This window comes from Pyxicephalus adspersus, chromosome 8 (assembly GCF_032062135.1).
Source record: "Pyxicephalus adspersus chromosome 8, UCB_Pads_2.0, whole genome shotgun sequence".
In the NCBI taxonomy this organism is placed as follows: domain Eukaryota; kingdom Metazoa; phylum Chordata; class Amphibia; order Anura; family Pyxicephalidae; genus Pyxicephalus; species Pyxicephalus adspersus.
Genome location: NC_092865.1, coordinates 62,203,282 through 62,229,090, shown reverse-complemented (window position 1 = coordinate 62,229,090; position 25,809 = coordinate 62,203,282). Strand labels below are relative to the sequence as shown.

At 38.1% G+C, this 25,809-nt stretch overlaps 1 protein-coding gene across 10 annotated transcripts in view; it reads right to left on the bottom strand.

Annotated features, from left to right (window-relative positions):
• The window catches only part of ERC2 (ELKS/RAB6-interacting/CAST family member 2), a 574,412-nt gene that overhangs the window by 500,605 nt on the left and 47,998 nt on the right, over positions 1–25,809 (bottom strand). For 6 of the 10 annotated variants that reach the window (XM_072420915.1, XM_072420919.1, XM_072420917.1 and 3 more), the window contains exons 3-4: positions 6,433–6,456; positions 1,599–2,015 (exon numbers count right to left, since the gene is read on the bottom strand). In XM_072420915.1, coding sequence (XP_072277016.1) covers positions 1,599–2,015; positions 6,433–6,456 — 441 coding nt within the window. The remainder of the gene's footprint in view (positions 1–1,598; positions 2,016–6,432; positions 6,457–25,809) is intronic. The other 4 variants (XM_072420916.1, XM_072420921.1, XM_072420924.1 and 1 more) reach the window with 1 other exon arrangement.

The window sequence follows — 25,809 nt, the reverse complement described above, 5'->3', positions numbered from 1 at the left end:
GGGGGGTTTTACCACTTTCAAACACTTCAAGATGTATTTTCTTTACAGTGCAAAAAAATGCTGGTAAAGATTGGCTCACTGGACTGCATAGGATTTTCAAATATGGGTAATCAAAGGCTTAATGTAAATGCTGGGGAAGCCTGTGGAAATGCATGTGGACATAGCCTTGGGGAGACATGACAAAGATATTAGATATAGCAATACCAAAAAAATAAAAGAAATGCCATTCTCACATTTGACTTGCTGCATACTTTTCGGTTTCAGTACGTTAAATACATAAATATCTACAATTTTCTGCTTTAACTATACTTTTCTCTACACAAAGGGCCTGGCATTGGACAAGAAATGTCTGAGAAGCACAACCTAAGAACCCAGAAGGGAATAGTCAAAATCATAAAAAGGTGAAAGGTCAATAGATAAAAAGGACAAAATAAAAAGCACAAAGAGTTTCCAGTTGGGAAGGGGTAAATGTGAGCTTTAAATCAATTTCGTTAGAATATCTATTCAAAAGTACCACTTATGGGAAACAGCCTATTATTCTGTAAAGTGTGACTCATTTAATGAACTACTGCGTTTGTTATTTTCTCTGTTACCATCATTTTCATTGACCTCTGCATGGTAATTACACTTAAGATTTGCTTCCTCCTCTTTCCTTGAATACAAGAGCAAACAAATGTAGCATTGATCCTACTGAGCTGTCAAAAAAGAGATTCTATAATTGTTTGAAAATGATATTGAGGAACATTGATCTGAACATTTACAGTAAAAGCCAAGTGAGCCCAGAAAGTACATCTCCTACATAAAAAGCACTGAACAGGATTCACATATAAATTCCTAAATACACAACCTATTGCAGAATGAATACTGTTGAGATGTACTGTACCTCCTTTTGGTTGTATGCTGTTCTGATGCATACATCATTTATTTCTATTTGTGTAGATTTTTGTATTTATTGTTTATATGTATATATAATACACATACATCCAGGAAGTATGGCTACGTACACATGTCAGATGATTCTCGTCCAATAATCGTCTCAGGGTTAGTATCGGACGAGAGTCTGGAGTGTGTACAGGGTTCGTCCGATGTCGTTCATGGATCCATCCCGGTGGATCCAGGAACGATCGTAATACAATAAATCCCCTCCCCTCTCCATAGAGCAGAACACTGCTGTATGTACAGTGCTCATTCCGTCTTTTGTCGTTAGAAAGAATAGTGAAGAATCCTTTCCAATGACAAATATTGAACATGTATATGTAGCCTTAGTTTTAAAGACTACCAACCAAATAATGGGAAGTTTACCTGGAGAAGTGTAAGAAACTATGCATAACACACACGACAAACAGCATATCTGGTGAATTATTCACATCATATAGTGAACATAAAAGATCAAGTTCAATTTCTTTTTATTATGCTAAAATCCATTAATTATACCAGCCCTCACTGTAATGCTTTGACCAGTTTTGTTTTCCCTGACTTGGGGAATGATAATATTCTTGCAATAGGGGACAAAGCATGATATGAGTTCATCACCAACTGGAAATAAGACACTTGACAAACTTCCCACACCAAAAAGAATATCTGGCAAACCAACCTACCTCTCTCAGATGAATATTTTCTTTATCCTTTTGGTCTAGAAGCACTTCTAAATGATTAAGCTGTGATTCTGCTTCCACTATTCTTCGGGTCTTCTCATTGTCCTCCTCCATGCCTTTAGAGGGCAACCCCTTACTTTGCAGCATCTCCAGAAGCTTTTTGATGGACTCATCACGGGCACTTAGTGTCTGTTTTTGTGTTTCTATCCTCAGCTCCATCTCCTCTAGTGTCTTTCTAAGTAAGAAAAGTTCCTTGGCTTGCCGGTCGTGTTCTGCCTGAAGTCTACGGAAGTTTTCTTCCGTGAGTTCAATGGTAAAATGTTCTGCTCCACGGTTTCCGCTTTCTTGCTGAAGAAGATGGTTGAGGTCCCTTTGAGTCCGTAACTCATCTTGGAGGGCCTGAATGGTCAACTGTAAATGCTGCAAGAGAGGTGAAAATGCCATAAGAGACAATAATATGTAGTCAACAAAAATCTTTTACAATCATTGTACACAAAAAAATATATGTCTCTTTAGCACTGTTCGGAGTCCTTTCAAAATAATCTTTCAGCTAATTATTTCTCAGTTTGCATTTGCTGTATAGCATGGCCCTATTAGTAAAGTTATGTGGAACTTATGGAGCTTACATGGGGCCAATAATGTCCCCTTGCTTTTGAAGCTCATTAACATTTTGTTGTGGACCCTGCTTCATGATTTTGCCATCTGTACCATATATAACAGGTAATTGACAAGTTTGGTCCTAGAAGCATTTCCACTAACATTTGGGGTACTGGTGTTCAATAACCTTTTGTAAATTATAGATTTGGCACACTAAACTTCTCTGTCAAATATATAGATGCAGTTTTAATCTGCATTCTTAAATTATAGGATTGCTAAAGCACAAGTTTTCATAGTTCTGAGTTTTTATTCACATTGAAATGAGAATATTAAGATAATAAAAAAGATTAAGAGCAGGTCACTGGTTGATTGGACAATACTTCCCATAAACCCTGATATCTAATATTTTAAGAATATTAAATCTGATGAGTTTTTGTGGTGCCGAGGCTGAATGTACAGATGGCAAATAGGTAACATATCCGAGTACTGAGACAGAATTTGATAGACAATAAAATGAGATTAAGGAGGGACTGCTGTTTCAAAGGACAGTGGTTATTATATCCATAAATGCTGGCTTCCTGCTATTTTCTGGGAAAGTGTATTGTAAAAATGATAAGTACGGCCCATTCAGAATTTATAGGAAACATGTCAAAGCATTTGCAGCATCAATAGTAAAAAAAACCTGAAATGTGTACAATAAAACTATCAAGTACAAACATGTACAAAACTTTACATTCTTTTTTAACAAACAGACTCCTAACTGTGATCTTGCTAGGGTTTATAGTATTTTAAAGATAACAGGTATATGGACTAAAATTTTTATAGTACAATTATTTTTATTTAATATTTATTCTTTTTTAAAATCATTTTTTCTGAACCATCAGGCACACAGTAGCACTGCAATGTAATATCCTAAGATAGGGGTTCCCCCGGTCCATAGCCCACTGGTGGTCCACGGCTCTGGCCGGTCCACCTCCCAGCAGGGTCAGGAGTTTGACATCAGAAAAGTGGTTTTAGACCTGTAATTGACCTCCTGACATGCACTTGACCTGTTCAAGTATATTTTGCATTCTTATTGACTTGTATAGAAATGCAAAACTCTTTTAACAAAAGGCGTTTGACACCGGTCCTATATTATGTTTTAAGAGTATGGGTTGAGGTTTTACGCTGACCATATACATGACAACCTGACTGTCTTTAAAATCTCCTTTAGAATCACCAAATCTATTTAATGTTAGGGTCTACCTTAACAATGTATTCAATTTGAATCCAACCAGACAAGACCTTGAACAACGTTGATGTTGGCAACAGAGAGAAATACATTGCATTTTATGTTGATATTGTTCTATGGGCCTAACCAAAAAAAAAGTAAACCTGCTTACTTGAAAATGAAGCGCCAATTCCATATTAGAATCATCTAAAATTAGTTTATGCAACTAGAATAGGACTATCTAGTGCCAGCACTAACCATTCATTTAATCAAAGTATATATTGCTGTACCTGCACCAGCTGGAGAAATCTCTATCCTGATGAGCGTGGTTACCAGGATGGAAAGTAATGGTAACTTCCAAATTTTAAAATTACAGAACGGGGATAATTTTTAAAGGTTCACATCTGTTTAAGTGGAAACTGCATAAACGCAACTTTTTTCCACTTAAGATACATTTCTTCTCACTTTCTGTTGTTTTTCCAGGGCATTTAAAAGAAACCCCACTACTGTGACACCTCCTGTGGGCTTTAACACTTCTCCACTTTATCCAAATTAAAAGATGAAACAAAAGGACATCTGAGTTTACATTGGATCACATAATAGGAAAGCAGGGCACACTAGTTGGCATGGAATGTAAGGTAGTGGGTTAAACTCCTATACTTCAAAGCTGCCAGTAATCAACTCAATTTTTTTTCTGCCCACCAGGAGCTTGCTTGATTGCTCTGTACTATTTTTGTTCTCTCAGAAGTAACATAAATTATAAAATGCACTTAGGCCAGTCTATTTATGTTGTTACAGCAATACTGAGGATGACAAAATTTGCTTACTATAATAGTCCTTTTTTGACCCCACTGGCTGGCTGGTTTTTCTTTAGGTAAAAGCTGACCTGCAGTTAACTTCTGACTGGGGGCCTGATTTATTAAAACTCTCCAAGGCTGGAGAGAATACACTTTCATCAGTGAAGCTGGGTGATCCAAAAAACAGAAATGGATCTGGTCCAGGATTAAAAACATTTGCTAGCAAATAGCAATGACTTTTATGAAATCCATTCCAAGTTTCCTGGATAACCCAGCTTTACTGATGAAAATGTATCCTCTCCATCCTTGGACAGCTAAAATAATCAGGCCCGTGTGTTTAACTATGTGTCACTTTCTAGTTGCCGTGTTTTTAAAAAAAAATCCAGGCCCTACATTTACTACACAATGGAGGTTGAAAGTGTGCCACTGCACAAGGACCTCGGACCCTCAGCCACAGGGCCCCAAGTCAGTTCTGCTCAATGACTTGCTGTTGGCAACATCTACTACTCTGCCCAAGCATGCCACAGTCCCGGTTTATTACTATGGATGGGAGTTCAGAATCTGGATATGATGTCTAACAGAGGTGTAGAATACAAAAGGTTGCAAATGTTTGAATTTACTATACTATGGCTATGATTTCCTAAAGTGAATTATCAGCAGCTTTCTTTGCAAAAATTACCCGATTACATGCAAAGAAATCTAATAAAATACCACATGAATGGATTGAAGTCAGCAGATCTTCAACCTTTTTACAATGACGACTGAAATTTACTTGGCAAGGGGATAATTTATGTTATTTGCTTATTTAGAGACAGACTTGCCTAAAGCAAAACCTAACCTAAAAGTAAAAGAAAATTGCATACAGACAGGTTCTTTCCTGCAGAAGGGACAGTCTGGGTTGTTGCTACTACAGACCTCAAAGTGACAGAGCAGCAATAGGTGATTCTTAGCACCGATACTGTAAATATCACTTTGCTGTGAGCATTATTTGTAGAAAAGGGTTTACACATGTTATATATAATACAGCTATATCTTTATCTGGCAAAAAAAGAATCCTAAAGCAAAAAAGTTTGCCCATGTGGTACTTCATTTATGACCGGATAAGAGGAAACATCTTCTTTTACCTCCTGGAGAGTCTGCCTGTGAAATGTGTTCATTATAGCCAACTCTTTGCTTTACTGCCAAGCTATGTAATGTAAAAGTAGTGTCAATCTCAATTTTTCTGCTACATAATTAAGAAAAAAATATTAATCTAACAAATAAGTCAGATTGTACTAGTACTAAATTATACTTGTCAGATTAGTTTACCTAGGAACTCTAAGATTAGTTTACCTAGGAAGGTCTAAACCCTGAGTTGTATAGTGACATAAATGAAGACAGTTTGTGATGCAGTCTACCCATAACCATTTTGCTTTTTGGTCTTTTCATGATTGTGAATGGTCAAAGTGTCACGAGCATCATTGATTGAGACTACAAGCTGACACACAATGGGTCTGATTTATTAAAGCTCTTAAAGAATAAAGAGGTTACACTTTCATCAGTGAAGCTGGGCCATCCAACAAACCTGAAATGGATCTGGTCCAGGATTCAAAACATTTGCTGGCGAATAGTAGATCCATTCCTGGTTTTCTGGATCACCCAGCTTCACTAATGAAAGTGTATCTTCTCCAGCATTAGTGAGTTTTAATAAGTCAGGCCAAATATAAGGAATGATCTACAATTGCCACCATTAGTAAGCCAATCCAGAGCATTTTTTTGCAAATGATGCTGATATAAGGGGAAGTACACAAGAAGTGGTTAAATAAGCTTCAGATCATCAGCATTATCATTCAACAAGGATTAAACAATTGAAAACAACAGTTCTTTTAAAAATTGTGGTACTTTTTCATAATATGGTGTTACAAAATGTCATTCGGTGAGGGTTCTCCAACTCTAGCCCTCAAGGGCCAAAATCCAAACAAATTTTTATTATTTCTTACTACAACTAGCAGTACATGTAGTAAGACCTGCTTTGCATTGAGTAAGGAAATTATGTTTTTGGCCTTCAAGAGCTGGAGATGGACAACTCTGATCTAGACCAGCTTAAAAAAAAGAGTTATTCTAGTGCAAACATTAGGTACTATATCTACGGTAGCAGCTACAGATGTACATAAAACTACATCCAGCAATAATTACTTGTATTATAGTTTATTAATAGTGAATATACAAAAATCATTGTGAAGAAAAGACAAACCTTTGTTTTCCTGGAATCCAAAGGCTGAACAGCATGCCAATTAAAAAAAATGAAGCAAAATCAACACAAAAGCAGATAAAATATGAGCAAAAATTTACAAGTCAGATAGATGCATCTTGTTCCACATTCTAAACTGAGCTGTGCACAGCGGACACAAGACACATCCACTAAATGTTCTGGCACAAACAAATATGAAATGATGACACATCAGCAACTAAATAGAATGTGACACAGCGCTCTGAAAATGGATTGGCAGCATAATATATGGCTGGTTGGTTTTAAACTCAGTTATCAGAATAACAAAATGACAAGAACATACCAAAAAAGAGGCTTTTGATAAAGTTTAGCTGTACTCACCTCGAATCAGATGTTCTAGCCATGGGAAACAATTGCAGGAACTCCCTGAACTTTGCCAGATATCTTCCATGGCTTTCTATTGGCCAAAAGCTAAGATGGGCAACTTTGCTGACCAACATGTAGGTATATGTGAAGCTCTTAACCAACTGAGATGGTTAAGAAATCCATAATATGGGTTAGGTAGGTCCCAAAATGTCCTGAATGATAAGACACCTCAATATATGTGCAGTTATTTTCTGATGAAAGTTTACATTGTGTATAGAGGTTTTGATGTTACAAATCATAACTGTAACTCCTTTGTATAACTCTCTATCTTTCATTGAATCAAGATATATGTCAGAATCAGGATCCAAACTTCTGTGTCTGTAAGGAGCTTTACCTATTATGCTACCTGAAGTGCTAGATAGCTCCATGCCTGTTTTCACAGTCAAGCTTCCGATACCCTGTATTGTCATGAACTCTGAACGCCTTGCTCCTGCCCCAGACTTCCTATTTATTTTTGTCTTACCTATCACTACTACTGCTGCATCGCCTTATCTGTTACTTGCCTTGTGTATTGACTTTTGGCTACGGATTTACTAACTACTCTTATTGCTTGCTCCTGTTAACCTGATTTACCCCGATACCGACTTTGGCTTTCTTCCAGACTGCGCTCCTGTCTTGCTCCTACATCATTACAGCTGCCTGTGAACTGGACCAAGAGTATTTACTATTGTGAACCTGCTAGTCGCTACAGCTATTGGACTTTGTTCCCAAATATGGAAATTGTAGGGTTTATTAAAAATGTTTTTATACAACTTTTACCCAAAATGCATACGAATATTGTTATGTATATACTCAAATATAAACAAAAATATAAATATAAACTGTAGGCACACGATGCGGCTGATGCCGTAATGCAGTAATTTAAAAAATGCCAGAAAAATGAACACAAATTATTACATCCACAGTGTGTTATTTTGAAAATATTTTTTTAAAAAAGGGAAAAAAGTTAAATAGTGTGTACTCAGTCTGTGAATTTTTACACAATAAAGTATTTTGTATCATTGAGTTTGTTACGACAGGTCATTTGATCTTAAATTATCTTTTGTGCATTAACTTGGCCACCAGTAGATCGCTCCGTGTCCTTATGTAAAATGTATACCAAACTTTTAAAAAAACGCAACTGATGCCAAAGTTTGTTACACACGTTACAAGAAGTCTCAGCAGCATCTAGTGATGGGACCCGAGATTCTTTTTCTATTGACATTTTGGGAGGAGGAGGGGGGGGATCTTGATTTATTCATATTCTCCAGTGTTTATGGTACATTGGCTTTATTAGGAAAATGTATAAATTGCCTTTTACTCATGATTCTGTTTTTTGGGTACAAGCTGGATAAATCTATGTTGAAATCATTTATAAACAGACTGCTATATCATAATTACTTGGCAGTGGCAAAGCTATAGAAAACAAAGAAAAAAGACATATTGCCACTAGTGTCCCCAAAACAGTTTAGAAATGTAATCATATACAGCCTAAAAAGTAGATTTTTCAGTTAAGGGTAAACACTGCTAGGTTTTATTTATCAGAGACTTATTTTATGGAATTTAATGGTAAAAATCTCCAAAGCAAATTCTTGGCTTTTCTCCCACTTTTACTAAGATTTTACTAACATTTAATCATTAGGTTGCAACCTGCATGATACAAAATATATGTAAATAGTAAGATGTTGGCTTGCTGGTTGTCTACACTATCTATCGGTGACAGGCAGTCTTTATGAACATTGTATTGATTCCTTTTATAGAGTCCAGTAAAGAAAATTATCTAGGCTCATCTCGTCCTATAGTATGATTGTTGATAACTTTCACATTTTTTAGTCTAAAAATCTAAAAATTAGTTGGTATGGGCAATATTTTAATGCTAGGACACCTATTATACAAGAGGGGATTATTTAGTAGGGTGGCTTCCAATTGTAGGCAATGCATAACTGACCATGAGATGCACTGTTTGGGTAGTTTATTACAAAAAAAGGTAGTAGACTATATGCAAGAAAACAGGATACAAATATTTTCTTTGCTATAGTTAAAGTACACCATATTTGCTACAAGTTGTGATACCTTTCAGCTTTCTACATTTATAGGAATTCAACATTAAGAATACTTTCTAAATCCAAAAAAGCAAGACCACATGTTAAGCCCAATTCATTTTTACTGGACTTATTTTAGCTGACCACACATAGCTCACAGACATTAAAATGGAGACCAAACTAGCTATAAACAGTTGGCATGGACAGTGTAACCTCATGCCTGTGGTCTTCATATGTTTACTCCTATTTTTTAACACCTTCCATTCTAACTTACTATATTTAATGTGAATGTAGTTGCACTTCATTCTCTTTCCCAGCACTTCTACCAGTCTTATACTCATCTGTCCCTGATCTTGTGGTACACAATCTCCGAGTCCGGTCTTCTTGAAGGCTTGTACGTCCATTTGGTCCCATCCCAGAGTTTGTTCTCCACTCTCCCTCTCAATTAAGAGTTCTGCATATTAACAGATCCTGCCATATACATGATGGAGCCTGATGATGTAGATCAATATAGAAACTTTCCATGCATTGGATGCAATGGAGATTGTGGCACACGTGCATTAGCCTCACAACAAAGATTTGGGCAAGCAGGGTAAACTCTGCTAGACTGAAAGGCTTACTATGTCCCGAGAGAAAGAAGGAGACGGAGGAGGTGATCACCACAGCCAGACTCAACCAGTGGTTGTCTGCTAGACATGAGATTGCTGTCTGACCTGGAAAATTGCTACATGAGATTACTTTCATCTCACCACAGTATTTTAATAATATTGATTATTTCTGCTCTTGATGCATACTGGAGAGCAATGACACCTAAAAAGAATTCAATGCTTGAGTTTCTAGGTTCACACATCTGCTGGTGCACTTATGTCTGAACTTCTCCTATAACTATGGGATTTGTAATTTTATATTATGGAGATTGTTATAGAATGACCAGAAAAATCTCAACATCTCCAAAATCCGCACCTACCTGTCCCCAGAGACCATCAAACTCCTTGTACACGCTGTTATCATCTCTCATCTGGACTACTGTAACTTTCTCCTCTCTGGTATTCCACTAACCCGACTCTCTCCTCTACAATCTATTATGAATGCTGCAGCCAGACTCACCCATCCTTCCCTCCGCTCCTCTTCGGATAATAGTAGCTGTTGATTCTAAATGCCACCTTACTATAGCAGATGCTGAGCATAATTATATTTTTTGGCAGGTAGAATTGTTTATTTAAAATCCAGCCTTGTAATTAGGCATGTGGATAGACTTTTCAAGAGGATGCAAAGTAAATCCCAATTAAAAAGAAAACTACTACAACTAAAAAACAAAAACGATGTTGCAATAAATATGTCCACCAGAGGTCACCAAAGTCCACCAAAATTGCCAGACAAAATATCATGTAAGTGAACAAAACCAGCTCAATAAACCCTCCAATGACTCTTACACCAAAAAAATTAATGTTTGCTTCAATGCACTGTACAACCCTGAACACTTAAAGGATATCTGTAAGGGCAAGTGTATGTTAGCTGTCACTGCTGTCTTGTCTTGCATGTTTCAGGGCTGCTCCAGGGAGCTCATAATTCCCAATTAGTAAACTACCAGCCTGGAACAATCATTTGCATGTCAGTTGTCTCACCTAGCAGCACCAAGGACAAGAATGACAGCCCGAAGCATGCACTTGACTGTTAGTAATGGCATTTCCCATATTTTCATCCCAATGGGGACTTTAGAGAAACTCAACACGTTGGATATCATTCATATTTAAATACCACTGCATTTAAAGCTACAGCCAGCCAAGCATTGGAAACTGTTATCTGAATGTACAGATAGCATATTGCCTATTTACACAGTACTTATCATTCTCACCACAGCATTTTCCAGTGTTATGCCAAAGATCCCTGATTTTCTAACACTATTAATGCAAAAACATAACACTTATTTAAAAATATTGTTATTCTAATTTTAAATATCTGGGAATAGAATCATCAAAATGATACTAGCCCAAGTTCTGTGCTATTTGATGACAGCTCATACAATAGGCCATGGCTATAGAAAATCTAATTTATTATCATTTTAATATGTCTCTGCTGTCCTGAGAATTGAAGAAAAGAATTATTAGACGTTAGCCTTTTGTCGTTGGAAAAGATCTTTCAGGATCCTTTCCAAAGACAGAAGACTAAAAGATGAAAGAGCGCTGTACATACATCACCATTCTGCTCCATGGACAGTGGAGGGGAAAACGACAGAGCGGCAATTTTTTTTGTATATTTTGTATATATGGAATGCTTTTGGTTAATTAACTAAATCACTAATCAGTTGTGTCATGTTTCAGGACTTGGGATATGCAAAAGGTAAACAAAGGGCTATGATCACCTAATAAAATAACTACAGTCTGTGGCCGAGGTTTTTAGAATAAATTATCTACAGAATGTGAAGAACGTTGTCAGGGTGGTGTCACCCACTATACCCCACTAAACTATACTGCCCACTATACTATACGGTGGGGAGAATGCAGGGTCTTGAGTTAGTTTGGCCACTGAATATGCTGATATATTCCCTTAAAGTATTTCTATTTCATACATACCTGTTTATATTTTTTGTATATATGTAACTATGTATATATGTTTTTATAAAATGACTGATGTTTGTTATTTGCAAGCTTTTACCAATAAACAAAAGTTCACCCACAATACCCATACAAGAATATGTATAATCAGATATTTTAACTTTTCCCTATATTACTTGCTAATGAAATCAAGGTAAAATTTTGCTATAATCAAAGTCTAATATGTTCTCCAGCATTCTCCCCAGCCCCTTTCAGTCGGGTGATTACCCAAAACCTTTTTTAAACACCTGGCTGTTTTTGACAGGTTAATAAAAAGTTGAGTCACAATACAGAGGCAGTGGACAGTTGGGGCATAATACAAAGATAATGGAAATACAGGACATACTAAGAGGACAGACATTAGAAAACTGGAACAACGTATAAGGAGTGGTAGGAAGAATTATAGGCTTACTGGATTCCTTCAGCAACATCAACTGGGAACACTAAATTTGCCATGCGTTGTCTCACCCCACAGCTTCTCCCCAACCATCTAGTTCTCTTCTAGGGGGAACAATTCTCTCCTTGCAAGCACATTCACTATGTAGTTCACACTTTTTCTGAACAGATCTGCAGCCCCTAGCCACATGATTCTTGGAAGTACAACTTCTCTGGGTTACTGATTTGGAAGGTATTTAAACTAAAATACCAATATGACAACCCAGAAAATTATTTTTTTTAGAATGCAATGGCATCTTTCTAACTTCATTACTACAGATGAATGTTAACTCTTATTGCAAAACTTCTGATTTGGCAGCTCATGCTGAGAACTTGGTACAATCTGTCTTTGGAATAACAGAAAATGCAATACTGACAGTCCTAGGGTAATAATGAATAAGACATCTAGCTTTGCAATATGCATGCCAGGGTGTAAATTAAAGTCACTCAGCAAGTAGCCTATGTCCCTTGAGCCAGTTCAAATAAAAAAAAATGCTCATAGTTGACTTGAGCGCCTTAAATATCTCTTTGCTGTTCTGTCTTGCGGCACTTTGGTAGGATTCTGAAGTTGAAAGCTATTTAATTTCTTCTCCAAACACAGACACTTATCTGAAGTATTTCACGTCAGGTGATGTTAAGGTACACGGTGCTTTTAATAAGCTTTAGCGTCAAATTAATGAGTTCCCTGGCATACATTTTTATCTTTTATCACATTGTGATCTTAATTAGGTTGAACAAAAAGCTGTGGAATAAAGCTAATAAAGATTTGCTAAGTCAATAGCACGATCCAGTTAAATATTTAATGCTTAGGATAAATGCAGCTATAACGTTTAAACACCGTAACCGGCCTGTAATTTCTCCTATTGGGTATTATGAAGACATTATTAGAAGAAGGTGTAGATCGTAGCCGGTCACAGAAAGAACGCCATCTGCTCAGACATGCGGCGATCATTTAAACTGACATCAGCCATTCTGTCTGGGTCACCACAGGATATTACCATAAACCCAAATGGCTTGGCAGCCTGGTGGCTGAAATTAAGCCGTGTCACTGCTAAATAACTATCGCCTTCGAGGAAATTAGACCTGTGTCACAGTAATTAAAATGATTCTTTATGAGATTCCAAAATGGCATCTTATGGCTTTGTACTTCTAGTAATTGGACAGATTATATACACAATGCAGAATAATGTGGAAGCACCACATGTTGGAATAACAGTGAAATTATATACAAAAACAAAAAGGGGAGGTGCTGCACCCTTGTTGCATTTAAAAAATAAATAAATAACATTTTTACTTTAAATAAAAGGGTTGCCCCCCCTTTTATGTAAAGTAAAAAATTTGAGTGTAGGTACCCTTTAGGTTTAGCAAACTAAAAGAGTTAAAAACCTTTGTGGTATGTTGTCAGTAAAAAGAAATTGAAAGCACAGCGTACATTTCTGTCAAATCTATGGACATTTTTCTGTATTTTCAGAGACTTTAAATGAATAAATACTGATTTTTTTGCCTTAACATATTCTTTAACTTCCCTTGATGGGGTTATCCTTGTGTATTTCTTGTGTAGCTTCAATAATTGTACAACTGTATTTTAAACATTATAAAATGTCTCTGTGATCACAGAATGTATTGCTTATCTAGACCAAACAATTTGTTCATTGCATTACAGCTCTTTCTATTTCAAGCCACATAAATTCTCACAGGTCATTTCTAGACAAAGCTGTTAATACATATGTTACAGTTAACACGTATGTGCTGATATCAGGAGAAGTAAGAGCAGATGGAGTTCTCATGAGACATATTCCCACTTCAGTTTTCATGAAAAACAGAACACAAACATTTATTCAGCTTAACCTCTCTGTACGTTGAGTATTGACCCCAATATTTTCATGGCCTCTCAGGTTTCAGTAGTCAAAGGAAGCTAAACTTTGCCTGAATATAAATCATGTGTTGGCCATCTAGTTAATCTAAATTACTTGGTATTTAATTTGTTCATACCTAATAAAAAGCCTAGCTAAGAAAACACAAACAAATTCTGTATTGATTTTTAAAGTTAGAAGATCTAATAGGAAGATCGCCTAAACTAGACACCCAAAATTATTTGTTATCTGTGTCTGCCCTGTCATGTATAATGTAGTTCTGCATTTATTGTTGCAGTTTCATGGTTAACAAATGACACACTGGGCCTGATTTATTGTAAGCTCGTTGGGGCAGGGTCCTCTCCTCCTCCTGTGTTACTGTCTGTAACTGTCTGTCATTTGCAACCCCTATTTAATGTACAGCGATGCGTAATATGTTGGTGCTATATAAATCCTGTTTAATAATAATTTAATAAAGCTCTCCAAGGCTAGAGAGAACACTCTTTCATCAGTGAAGCTGGGAAATCCAACAAAACTTCTGAGTGATAATGAAAAAACATTAGTGATTTCATCAACATAAATAGTTTTAGTATGGAGCATAAGGCAACAACACCTATCATGTTCAAAAACTTAAAGCATCTCCCATCCAGAAGCAGAAGCTTTGCATGGCGTAGCGAAAGAAAAAAAATAATCCTGCACCAGGGGAGAGAGACATTTGGCCTGATGTATAAAAGCTATTCAAGGCTGGAGAGGATACACTTTCATCAGTGAACCTTGGTGATCCATCAAACCCGACTACCTTAAGTTTTCTTTAGTATCTGGATCTATTCCAGGTATATCCAACCAGGACAGGTTTGCTGGATCACCCAGCTTCACCGATGAAAGTGAATCCTCTCCATCCTTGGAGAGGAATAAATCAGGCCCTTTGGATACAAATGCCCCTATTGGTTTAGGGCTTGTTTAAAGAAAGTGGGAAAAGAGGGTCACTCCTGACCACCCAGCTGCTCAACAGCCCCAATTGCTATGCTTGTTATTATTGAACTTTTGGCAGTTGGTGGTGTTAAAGTGGAAATAAACCCCGCTATACTTACCTGTTCTGTCTCAGGGTGCTGCCATCTTCTTCCTTCTTCTCTTCCTAAATGCCATCTTTGGCTATCGTGATTGGCTGGGCTGGGTGATGAAACTTCTATGCAGACTTCTATGCAGGGAGTTAATTCAGTCCCAGCAAGCACAGTGGAAACTGGGTACATACAATCCATCTGTTTGATATATAATCAGCATTGGCACTGCTAATTCACAATCCTGTAGCTTGTCAATCTGAACATGGCCAGACCCAGTCCTGCCCACTGCTCTCTGGATTGGCAGCACTGCCCGCTGATAATAAACCATCTCACTCCGAGCTCCAGTGCCTGGGAGTCGGAATAAGTGAGACACAAATGAAGAAGGATTTGGAAGGTCAGAAAAGGCAAAATGGAGCTTGTGCATCACATTGCAACTAGTTCTGGTCCTTGTTTAGACTGTCATACAGAAGCCTCTGATTGTAATCTACATCCTTATAAAGCATTGGTAACCTTGGTTAACCTGAGAACAGAACATTCCTATTAGAATTACACACAGTACTTTATGGCGAAATGTATATTTCTGTTATATCAATAAAGACTCCGATCAATAAACATTAAACTGGCTGCAGTGATCTCCCGGAGTGCAGCTAGCCAGAAACATTGCGGCATATAATGTAGGAACTGGGGCCATAACCTTTCCCCGTACAGTGCCCATTAATACAGAACACAACACTCTGAATGCACAGCCGAACCGGAGAGGATGCATTACTACTCTGTATCACTGGAAATATCTGTCGAGCCCCAGAGCCATTAATTAAAGCGCCACAAATCTAGTCCTGCCGGGAGGCAGCTATTGTCAGGCAGTAAAAGTAAATAATTACATGAACAAATATCCACAAATAGCAAAACGTCAGCTTGAATTAACATAATATTATTCCTAGTCAAGGCAGATTTGTGTGTTTTAAGATCTGGGCTAAGTGTGTGTATGTATATATATATATATATTTATTATTTTTTATTATTATTATTATTATTATTATTATTATTATTATTAAAAAACAGGATTTATATAGCGCCAACATATTATTCAGCACTGTACTTTTTTTTTTTTTTACAAACAAGAGAGATTTAAAAAATAGGATAACCAGATAAGGGAGATTTGAATGATAGATACATTTATACATAGATAAATAGATAGAGAGATTGATTACAGTAATGCATGCGGCTCATGATGGTGCACTGTGCTGCCATTCATTCTTAATGGTTGCCAAATGTACCTGCATTACAATGCACCTTAATGCATTGCACTAATGTGTCACATGCTAAAGTTACATCGTCAATGGCCCTGAAAAGATGCTGAATGAAAGTTAACCCGAGAAGAAGACAGCAGTGGTGGCAAGAGAGTGAAAAGGTTTGGCACTGAGTTGTCAGTGCTCTAGGTGGGCAAACTAAGAGGTTAGTCCGCAACACAGAACAAGTATGTTGTACATACTTGCACATCATGGCAAGAGCTCCCTGCTGCTCCACAACATTTCCCTCCTACAGCTATAGTTTGTATTCATTTTAATTCTGGTTCCCCTTTTTTAATTGTAATGGCATAAACAATGCAGGCTATGCTCTGATTTGTCTTGAAATCTTTCGGAGATGGACATTCCAAGGCTATCTGAGAAAATTAGTTTTATTAGTCTGGTTTGCTCTAGGGGCCTGACCTGGATGGATATGCCTGGAATAGCTCCAGCCGTTAATAAGGCATATATGTATGATGCCAAACTATAATTGCCACACCATTGTTCTAGGAACAGAATCTTGTTTTAAACGTGCTGCACTTCGCTCCTAGCGGTGAACAGAGAGCAGGAGCTTTCCAATGCTGAGTAATCAAATCAGGACAATCTGTCTGACAGATAAACTGATATTAAAGGGTGGCACATTTTTTTCTCACTTGTACAGCTCTTCCACAAACAGGATATTACCTAATCATGCATAATGGCTGCCACCAACCCTAACTGTACTGTAAACCAGGGGAGAATTTATTTTTCTCTTACAGATGTCCTTACATTACAGCAAAGGCAGGTATTAAATCGGCAATAAGGACTTTTTGACAGGATTGTATTGTATGTTTTGCTAGACTGTAATTCTGCTTTAGGAAAATTCTAAAACATATTGTCTGCAGTACTAAAAAAAAACAGCTGTCAAAAGACTTAGACTATGAAAAAAAGCACAACAAATAAAACTTTTGAACAGAGACAATTTCATTGATTTGGCCTAAACATAAGTAAAACTCACAGCTGCGATTCCTGGCAGAATGACGGCATTTCATATGGTTCTGTCATTGCTCTTTTCACATTTATAATACATAGTACCTGAAGCAAATCATTAGTATCTGCTGCATCAGTTATATCCTTCCAAAGAAAAGTTAAATAAGTAATTGTATTCATTTTTATTCTGCTTCCTATTTTGAGTTCCATTGGCATAAACAGGGCAGACTCTGCTTTGATTTGTCTGGAAATGTTGCTGAGATGGAGATTCCAAGGCCATCTGAGAACAAAATAAATCCAATAGTCTAGTCTGCTCAGGGACCTTGTCCTGGTTGGATATACCTGGAATAGCTCCAGTCATTTAGAGGACTTCCATGTATGATGTCAAACCATAATCAATGTTTGGAGCCTTACGCAAAGTGGAATATATAACTACCAATCATTTGAACACTCCAATGATTAATATATAAATTAAAAGGGAACTAATATGTTTTTTATTCCTAAAAATGCACTAATGGGCAAAAATCACATTTAATCTAATAAAAGACTAAATCTCTTTTTTGCCACTTAAAGAAATTGCATTGTGTACCATAAAAACGTAAAATTTTACCTTTTTATCCTGCAAATTTTTTCAATGACTAACTTAGTTTCTGTAGAGCGCCCACTGCTCTGTTGGACTGAATTTGTAACAGTGTTGTCAGGTTCGCCAATCTCAACACTGAACTTTTGAATGATAATGAAAGTACATTAGTGATTTCATCAACATAAATAGTTTTAGAGTGGAGCATATGGCAACAACACCTATCATGTTAAAAAAGTTAAAGCATCTCTAATTCAGAAGCAGAAGCTTTGCATGGTGTAGCAAAAGAAAAAAAAAACCCTGCACCAGGGGAGAGAGACATTTGGCCTGATGTATAAAAGCTATTCAAGGCTGGAGAGGATACACTTTCATCAGTGAACCTTGGTGATCCAGCAAACCTGACTACCTTAAGTTTCTTTAGTATCTGGATCTATTCCAGGTATATCCAACCAGGACAGGTTTGCTGGATCACCCACCTTCGCTGATGAAAGTGTTTACTCTCCAGCCTTGAAAAACTTTAAAAAGTCAGGTCCAGTGATGTAGGAGGTTCACTAATGCCCACCCACTAAACATAATTTCAATAGTATGACATTTTCACAAATGGAAACCATCTCAATAAATGTCACAGTTTCACAGTATACAAATTGCACAATTATGCAACATGGTTGATCACGTACCACTCACCAAGCACTCAACTATAACCAATAGTCACCTGGGAACTTTAATAGGCAATAAGGATAGGCTTTTTCTTGGCTTTAGCAAACACTTGAAAAGTTATTGAAGCAGTTTTTTTGGCATTTAGGTTGTCCAGCACAAGCAATGGATGGGTTTAGAAACCATAAAGGTTTTTTGTTGTACTTCTCCCTCACAAATGCTTTGAAAATGCCTTTCAAATGCCTTCAAAACTTTTATAAAGCTTTCTTATTCACGTCTATGGAAGTGGCTAAGGAGCCTACCACCCATGAGACACAGCATGTATCATCTTAGCACCGCTTACAAACTGCAACCCAAGCACTCAGTGTAAGGAACTTACCCCTCCTGCGAGCCCGTGGCGTCTTTGGGGATCCCAGCCGCAGAGAGAGACGCCGCTGTAGCAGGCAGCATGGCCGAGGCTGCTGCCCTGCTCGCAGCGTGTCTCTCTTTGCAGGCGGAGGGGTCCGTCCTGGCCAAACTACTGTTCGGCCAGGCGGCATCCCTTGCATCTCTATTGACGTGGTTACAGAAACTCCTGTTCTCAGCACTCCTTTGGATGTGCAAAGTAGTGCATGTCCTAGGCTGCCTCGCTGCGGGGCGGGACATAGTTAGTTTGAATTCCCTGCGGCCAATCGGCTGCAGGGGATTCAGTTACTCTCCAATCAAATGGCGCCAGGTGGCGCAAGGTCATTGGTGACTCTGGCCATTTAAGGAGAGCCTGTCCTGTACACCATTGCCTGCTATAGGCCTTTGTGAACACAGTGTGCTTGGGTGCGTCCTTGTGGTGGGTTTTTGTTAATCCAGTTTGTCATTACCATAGCGACCCTGGTCTGAACCTGACTCTTGCCTGAACTCTGCCTGCCCTGACCTCGGATTGTTAATGACCATTCTTGTCTGCTGCCTGCCCTGACCTCGGATTGTTCCTGACCTGCCTTTGCCTTACCCTCCTGTACTTTGCTTATCGGACTTAACCCTTGTCGTGTTTAATGACAATAATAAAACGTGTTAAAAGGATATCTGGAGTTGGTTGTGGTTTGTGTGCCCAGGCACATTACACTCAGCCATCAGGACAGGAGATATAACAATTCTTACCTGCCTGAATGCCGACCAGCTGTGAAATTTCACTGAGCTGTGGCCACTGGGAACATAAAGAATTCCTGCACACCTGCATGAGAGTTACGTCATCCCACCACGCCAATAAAGATAGCCGAAGATCAGAATGCAAAAATGAAGAAGGAAGAAGATAGCGGCGCCCGCAAATGAATGGGGACAGATTAGTATTGAAGGGTTTAGTTCGGTTTTAGGAGGCTCAAAAGCCACAATGCCACAGCAGACAAACACTGGTACACAGAGGGATACCAACTTCTCCAATATGGTTTATCAGTAACCAAAGTTTTGTGGCAGTAAACGACTCGTTGACAATCACAGTATTTTTGGCTGAACTTAGCCTTACATTTCAAAGTATTTCCATTCTATTTGCCTAAAATGTAATATGTAATTATGTAAACATACATAAAAAAGTGTTTTTAGTTTTATATACACATACCGTTTTTCTACAAAAAAACAAATAACCCAGAACAGTCTCTAGAACTGCTCCATTACAGATTGCAGTTATTTTTTTAACCTTTCGGGTCCATGGCACACACTCCGTCATACAGGACCACTGCTACTCAACTAAACTAAAAGTGTTTCATTTCCTCATGTCCACTCTCTCCAGACAAGAAGCAGTGTGGTGATTTGTAGGTTAAAGCAAAGGTCCCTTGAGGAATAGCTCGGTAGTTACTCGGTAATACTCTGGCCAAATAGTCTCTGCATTTATCCATTTGTTACTGTAGGAACGAAATTGATTTTACTTTTTATTTTTTTGTACATTCTTGGTAGCATGCTCATCACCCTGATGAGTTTGATTGCAGGGATGACATAAAAGATAATAGAGGTAGTTTTATAAAGTCTGTGCTCTCAAGCTTGTGGATTGTATTCACATTTAGATTAAACAGACACAAGTCTGTTTGAGCTCTCACATTGCCGTCACACAGTCTATTAAAGAATTTATTTGTTTGTTTTACTTACAGCAAATCTTAATAATTTTTGACCTTCTCTACCTTCCTATTCAAAAATGCTAAGGTGCTACTCAACCTCTGCTCATTCTAGCATTACCCTCTGTGTCTTGCTCACCACTGTCCAGGCGGAGAGCAGAGATGACCTCATTAGTCTGTTGCTGTTTTAATAATGTCCGACCATCACATCAGATGGAGGGATGTGTCAACCACTGAATTTACTAACTCAAAGAGAGAAAATGGTATTATCCACCTGGAAGTGAATTAGGGGCTGTACAAATCTAGGGACTAAATAGACATCTATGCCTATCATTTTGCAAGAAAACAGCCGTTAGCATGTGATTTGTGGAACTGGACCCACTCATAATGGCTGCATAACTAACTCTAATGTCAAACCAGTAATAAAAGTTTTTTTTTGGGTAATTTTAATTCAAAAACACTCTGAAGTTGCAAGTACAAACGGTAAATACATGAATTCCTGCAAAACTAAGCTCTTTGTTTCCCAGATGCTTTGTAGGCATAGCACCAGGAGCTAGCATTCCCTATGACTTCTGCTGGATGCTCTGTGGTTATGGGTTTTCCAAATGTATCTACATAGGCTCAGGGAATATCACAGCACAGAAGAACTGACCCATTCAGTCTTCTGCCTTCTTACTTCAATCTGTTGCATTAATTAAAAGAGGCATTTAATAAACACAAGGGATTAATTAGGCCATAGTTGCAAGTGCAATAATATGCAGGACATGCATGCTGTGTGCATTGTGAATGTTGTCACAAACCACTGATATGCTAGTTATGCTAACATGTATGTAATTCCCATGCGCTTTAGGTCTGCATTAAAGCAAATAAAAAAACCTAATCTATTTTTTGCCCAATGTGGCTGATGTAAATAAGCCCTTTAAAGTGGTTGAAGTGAGAAAGGGATGATTATGATGAGAGTAGAACAGCCTTCTATATGTCCAGTCCCTGGCAAAATATGAGATGAGATACTACCCAGAACTCCCTGTTAAAGAATGCAACAGACCCAACAGGATGGCATATGGCTAATATAAAACCAAGCACGCAAAAGAGAACACAGAATACATGACTTGCAATTTCAGAGTATATGCATTAAAGAATTCTTAGGTTCTGCTTTAAGTTTCAATGTATCACATAATTTAGTCTTACTTAAAAGTGTGGCAGGCAAGTAAGCGTTATCACAACTTCAAATTAGTTTCCCTTGTTGCTCTCTTTCATACTTATACAAACCGAATAACCTTGAAAACTCCCTGCAACACACATCATGCGCCAGTGTTTTACTGTATACCACAGGGTCCAAACTTGGCAACAGTCTTCAATTACTATGTCTTCCTGATAAAGGCTTCTTCTCCCACTGTGCAATGAAGGAACGGTTATTATCTGATCCACAAACTACTCTGGAGGTTACTTCATATGTCATTAGACAGAGTGTAATTAACAATATTTAATTATGCCTGCACCAGTGGAAGTGACAGGTACATTCGGGTTTGCGGTTTATAGGAAGGCAATTGTGACTTGGCTGATGATAAAGCTTGTAAGGTACAACATTGCACAAGTGGTGATATTCTACCAAGAGATTGATTTCAAGATAATCGCTGTGCAGGTTAAAGCACAAGAAAAAGTATCAGCTATGTAGAGCTGCTTTCAAGTTACCCTGAACTAACAGATTATAAAAGCCGCCATTGCTGAACTCATTCTAATAAATGCTAATCACCTGGATATAAAACATTTGTGTGGTATTCACCTGAGAAACCTGAGCTAGACAGTGATTCAGAAAGTAATAAAGGCAGAGGACCTTAACACCAACCAGGCAAGCTGTGTATGTTATAACCAGGTTAAAAATGGCAGCTTACATCAATTCCCAATGGAAGTCCACTTTCGAATTGATAAATATCAACTATCATACACAACAGTGTTACCATTCGGATATTAGGCAAAATGGTCATATGAGTGCATTTGCCCAAAGTCAAGGTATAACTTTTTTTCCCTTTCTGATAAAGAATTTAGGCATAGGTACAAGATGGCTCATTATTCTTGGTTGTATGACTTAATATTGTAAAGAACCAGCGATTTTAATATACACATAAGTTGGGTGAAGTAACCCATCCTTCTTGTTTGAGGACAAATACTGTTTTATAGGCCCACATTGTTTTCTGAAACTGTACTGCTTCTACAATACCCATTTATCTTTCTGAGATGTCTCATATCAATGAAGAGTTAAGCTTCCTACCGTACTGGCGATAAGGCCACAATATGTATGACATCAGTAGGGGCAAGCTTTGAAATGATTGTAATGGTGTTTTCATAACCACTAATGTCCATGAATATCAAAATGAGTAAGAGAGCATGATCAAAGTTCACGGCAGTTGGTGAAATAATGTATAAACAATACTGATATTTCTAATGCTATAGACCAAGGAATCGGCCAACTCCGGCTTTTAGGCTGGATACGGCCTAGCCGGTAGTTCGTTTTGGCCTAACGCCCTCTGGCCAATCCGGCCTAATGGCAGCCAGCAATCCTTGGCTCCGGAGCCACGTGTTGCCAGCGGATCGACCAGGGAGCATTAGGAACTACCGAAGCCGCCGGAGCTCCGGTCCCGCCTCCTTGCTGTTGCTCCCTTTTTTACCGCGGCCGGTGTTGATACTTCCGCCAGCGCAGTAAATAGGGAACGCTCCAGGAAGGGAAATCTCTCTCCTCCACAATGCATACAGAGGAGAGGGATTTCACTTCAGGGGGCGTTCCCTGGTGGTGGGCAGAGCCATTAGGGCGGGACTCAGAGTCCGGCCTAGTGTGCTCCCGCCCATCCCGGAATTGGCCTATTGGCCATGAAAGTTTGCCGACCCCTGGTATGAACAATAAAACATTTCATGGCCTGAACAAAAAAAGGTTCACTCTTCCTGAGGTTAATCATTTACCCATTATTGACTTACAATGCCTTGTTCCACACTTTGGTCCTGATTTAATAAATCTCTTCAATACTGGAGAAGATACACTTTCATCAGTGAACTTGGGTGATCCAGCAAACCTGGAATGCATCTGCTCAAGGATTAGCAAATGATTTTAAGAAATCCATTCCAGGTTTGCTGGACCACTTTGGAAAGCCTTAATAAATCATGCCCTTTGTCTGTGTGTGGAGGTGGCCATCTTGGTCAAGGAGAAGAGATGCTTCCTTAAAGTGGAATTCAACCCACAATACTCACCCGTCCTCGTTCAGTCGCAGGGCACTGCCTTGTTCTTCATTTTTTTCTTCTTGGAGATTTTAGGCCATTTAATTTTGCCGGGCTAAGATGATGTAAATGCCACGCAGGTGTGCTGGAATAAGTTCACTCCCAGCACACATAAGGGTAGATGGAGCTGCTGGGCATCCCTGGCAACAAACGGCTGGGCGGTGATCAGGCAGGTAAGAATACTTTTTGCAAAAGGGACATTACCTGGTCCTTCTGTAATAAATCACCTGCCTGAATTGTAAATGTTCAAAGTGGGGTTTTACTTCCACTTTAATGTCAGAAATGTCACCCTTATTACTACTAAATGAATGACAGGTGGGGGAATAGTCAGGTTAGGTAGAGATGGCACAAATTGAAAGAAGAATACAAAGGTAGTACGTATGCTTAATTAACATTACTATATATTATGTATTGATAACCTGATACATCTGTCAAAAAAAGGAATATGTATTTTATTAATGGCTCATCAAGTCTCTTGAGGCATAACTATTTTAGGCCCAGCTACCTAGTTATCTACAAATTCTATAAAATAAAAGAAACTCCTGCTATGCTCTCCAAAATAACCTTTTCTTTTAATTTCATCATATTGTACTGCCACTGCTGACAATGTGTAGAAAAAAATAATTGCTGTGATAAGACTCTAGTTTAGTATAATGAAGCTGATATGAAATTTTCTTTACACTGCACAGAACAGTATTGTCTTCTCTGCAATTTTCAACAAGATAATGGTGTCAACGGTAGTATTCGCTTCGAAAAGATTTATTGTAGTGAAGATCATATCTAGTGGGATTTTTTTAAAAAGTAATACGTTTTTGCAATATATTTTTAGCCCAAAATAGTGTTGGTTTTATTAAACTTGAATGTATATTTTAACAATATATAACATTAGGATGGGTTTGCATGTACATGGACCTGTTTGTAAAAGTTACAAGCATGTACCTATACATGTTGCTGGTAACAGTATAACAAATATAAACTGAATAAAAGTGTTTAGGTGTGGGTCTGATCTGGACCATTTTGATGAATGCACTGGGTAGCATCTCTTGGACCTCACGGTCATGTATAGATAGTAGGTTCAAAAATTGTATTATTGGATTTCGTTCAAGATTTATTTTAAACATAGTATGGATGACTCTAATCCATAGTTTTGTTACACTTGAACAAGACCACCACATGTGGGTCATTACGGACTTATGCCTTTTTTCAACCGTTTTTCAATCTGACCTACTATGTAACTATGTAACCAGAAATTAAAGCCCAACTCTATTTTAGCCCCCTTTTGCTCCAAAGAACTGCTAAAAATGAATTTGTACCTACCTTTATTTCTGTAGTCGTCTGGCCAGACTAGTGATGTCAATAGGCTATCTCTCTTCTACTCTGGTGAAAGGGGATGGTAGTCCCTACTCCAGAATATGAGTACGGTACCCCAGACCAAAGGGCATGGGATCATAGAATGTGGGTTGAATGATAATGGTCGCCATTTAACACAGAAGGGGACTGAATCAGTAGAAGTGAGTCTGAAGACGACAGTGCTAGAAAGGGGAATGTAACCAGAGTTTATTTTTTAGCTTTACAATTATTGGAAGCCGGGCTTAAAAAAAAAAAAAGGCATGAGGTCCATTGAACTTTATAACAAGTGGTAAGCTATCAGTTTTACAAGTGGCTGGGATATGCGTTTGTCATAAAAGGATATAGCACTCATTCAAAATTTAGTACTCCCATGACCTGTGTAATTTAAAGCTTTTCCGTAAATGTCACACAAGGCTTATGATCAGTCGAGGGCTAGCAGTCACTCTTGGTCACACTGTAGTACAAAGCAATTACTACTCATGTAGCACCGACCACATATGCTAGTATAAAACTAAAACTGCAGTAAACCCAGGGGCTTTGACATTTGAAAAATAATTCTAACTAAAATGAATATATATCCAGAAACCTGTACGAGACTGGTGTGGAAGCAATTCATATGCTTTAGGGTTAGTTATTGCATTACAGTGGTATAAGCTATGGCACTGAACTTCATATATAAAGTGGAAAAACCTAGAAGAAAAAAATGTTCTATTGGGGTCCTTGTCACAGAGAGGTATGGCAAGGTAAGTCAGCAAAACAGATCAACCCACCTCATACCGCCCCTTGAATAATCATTTTCTAATATTTTTGTCCTGCTAAGTCTCTTCCCC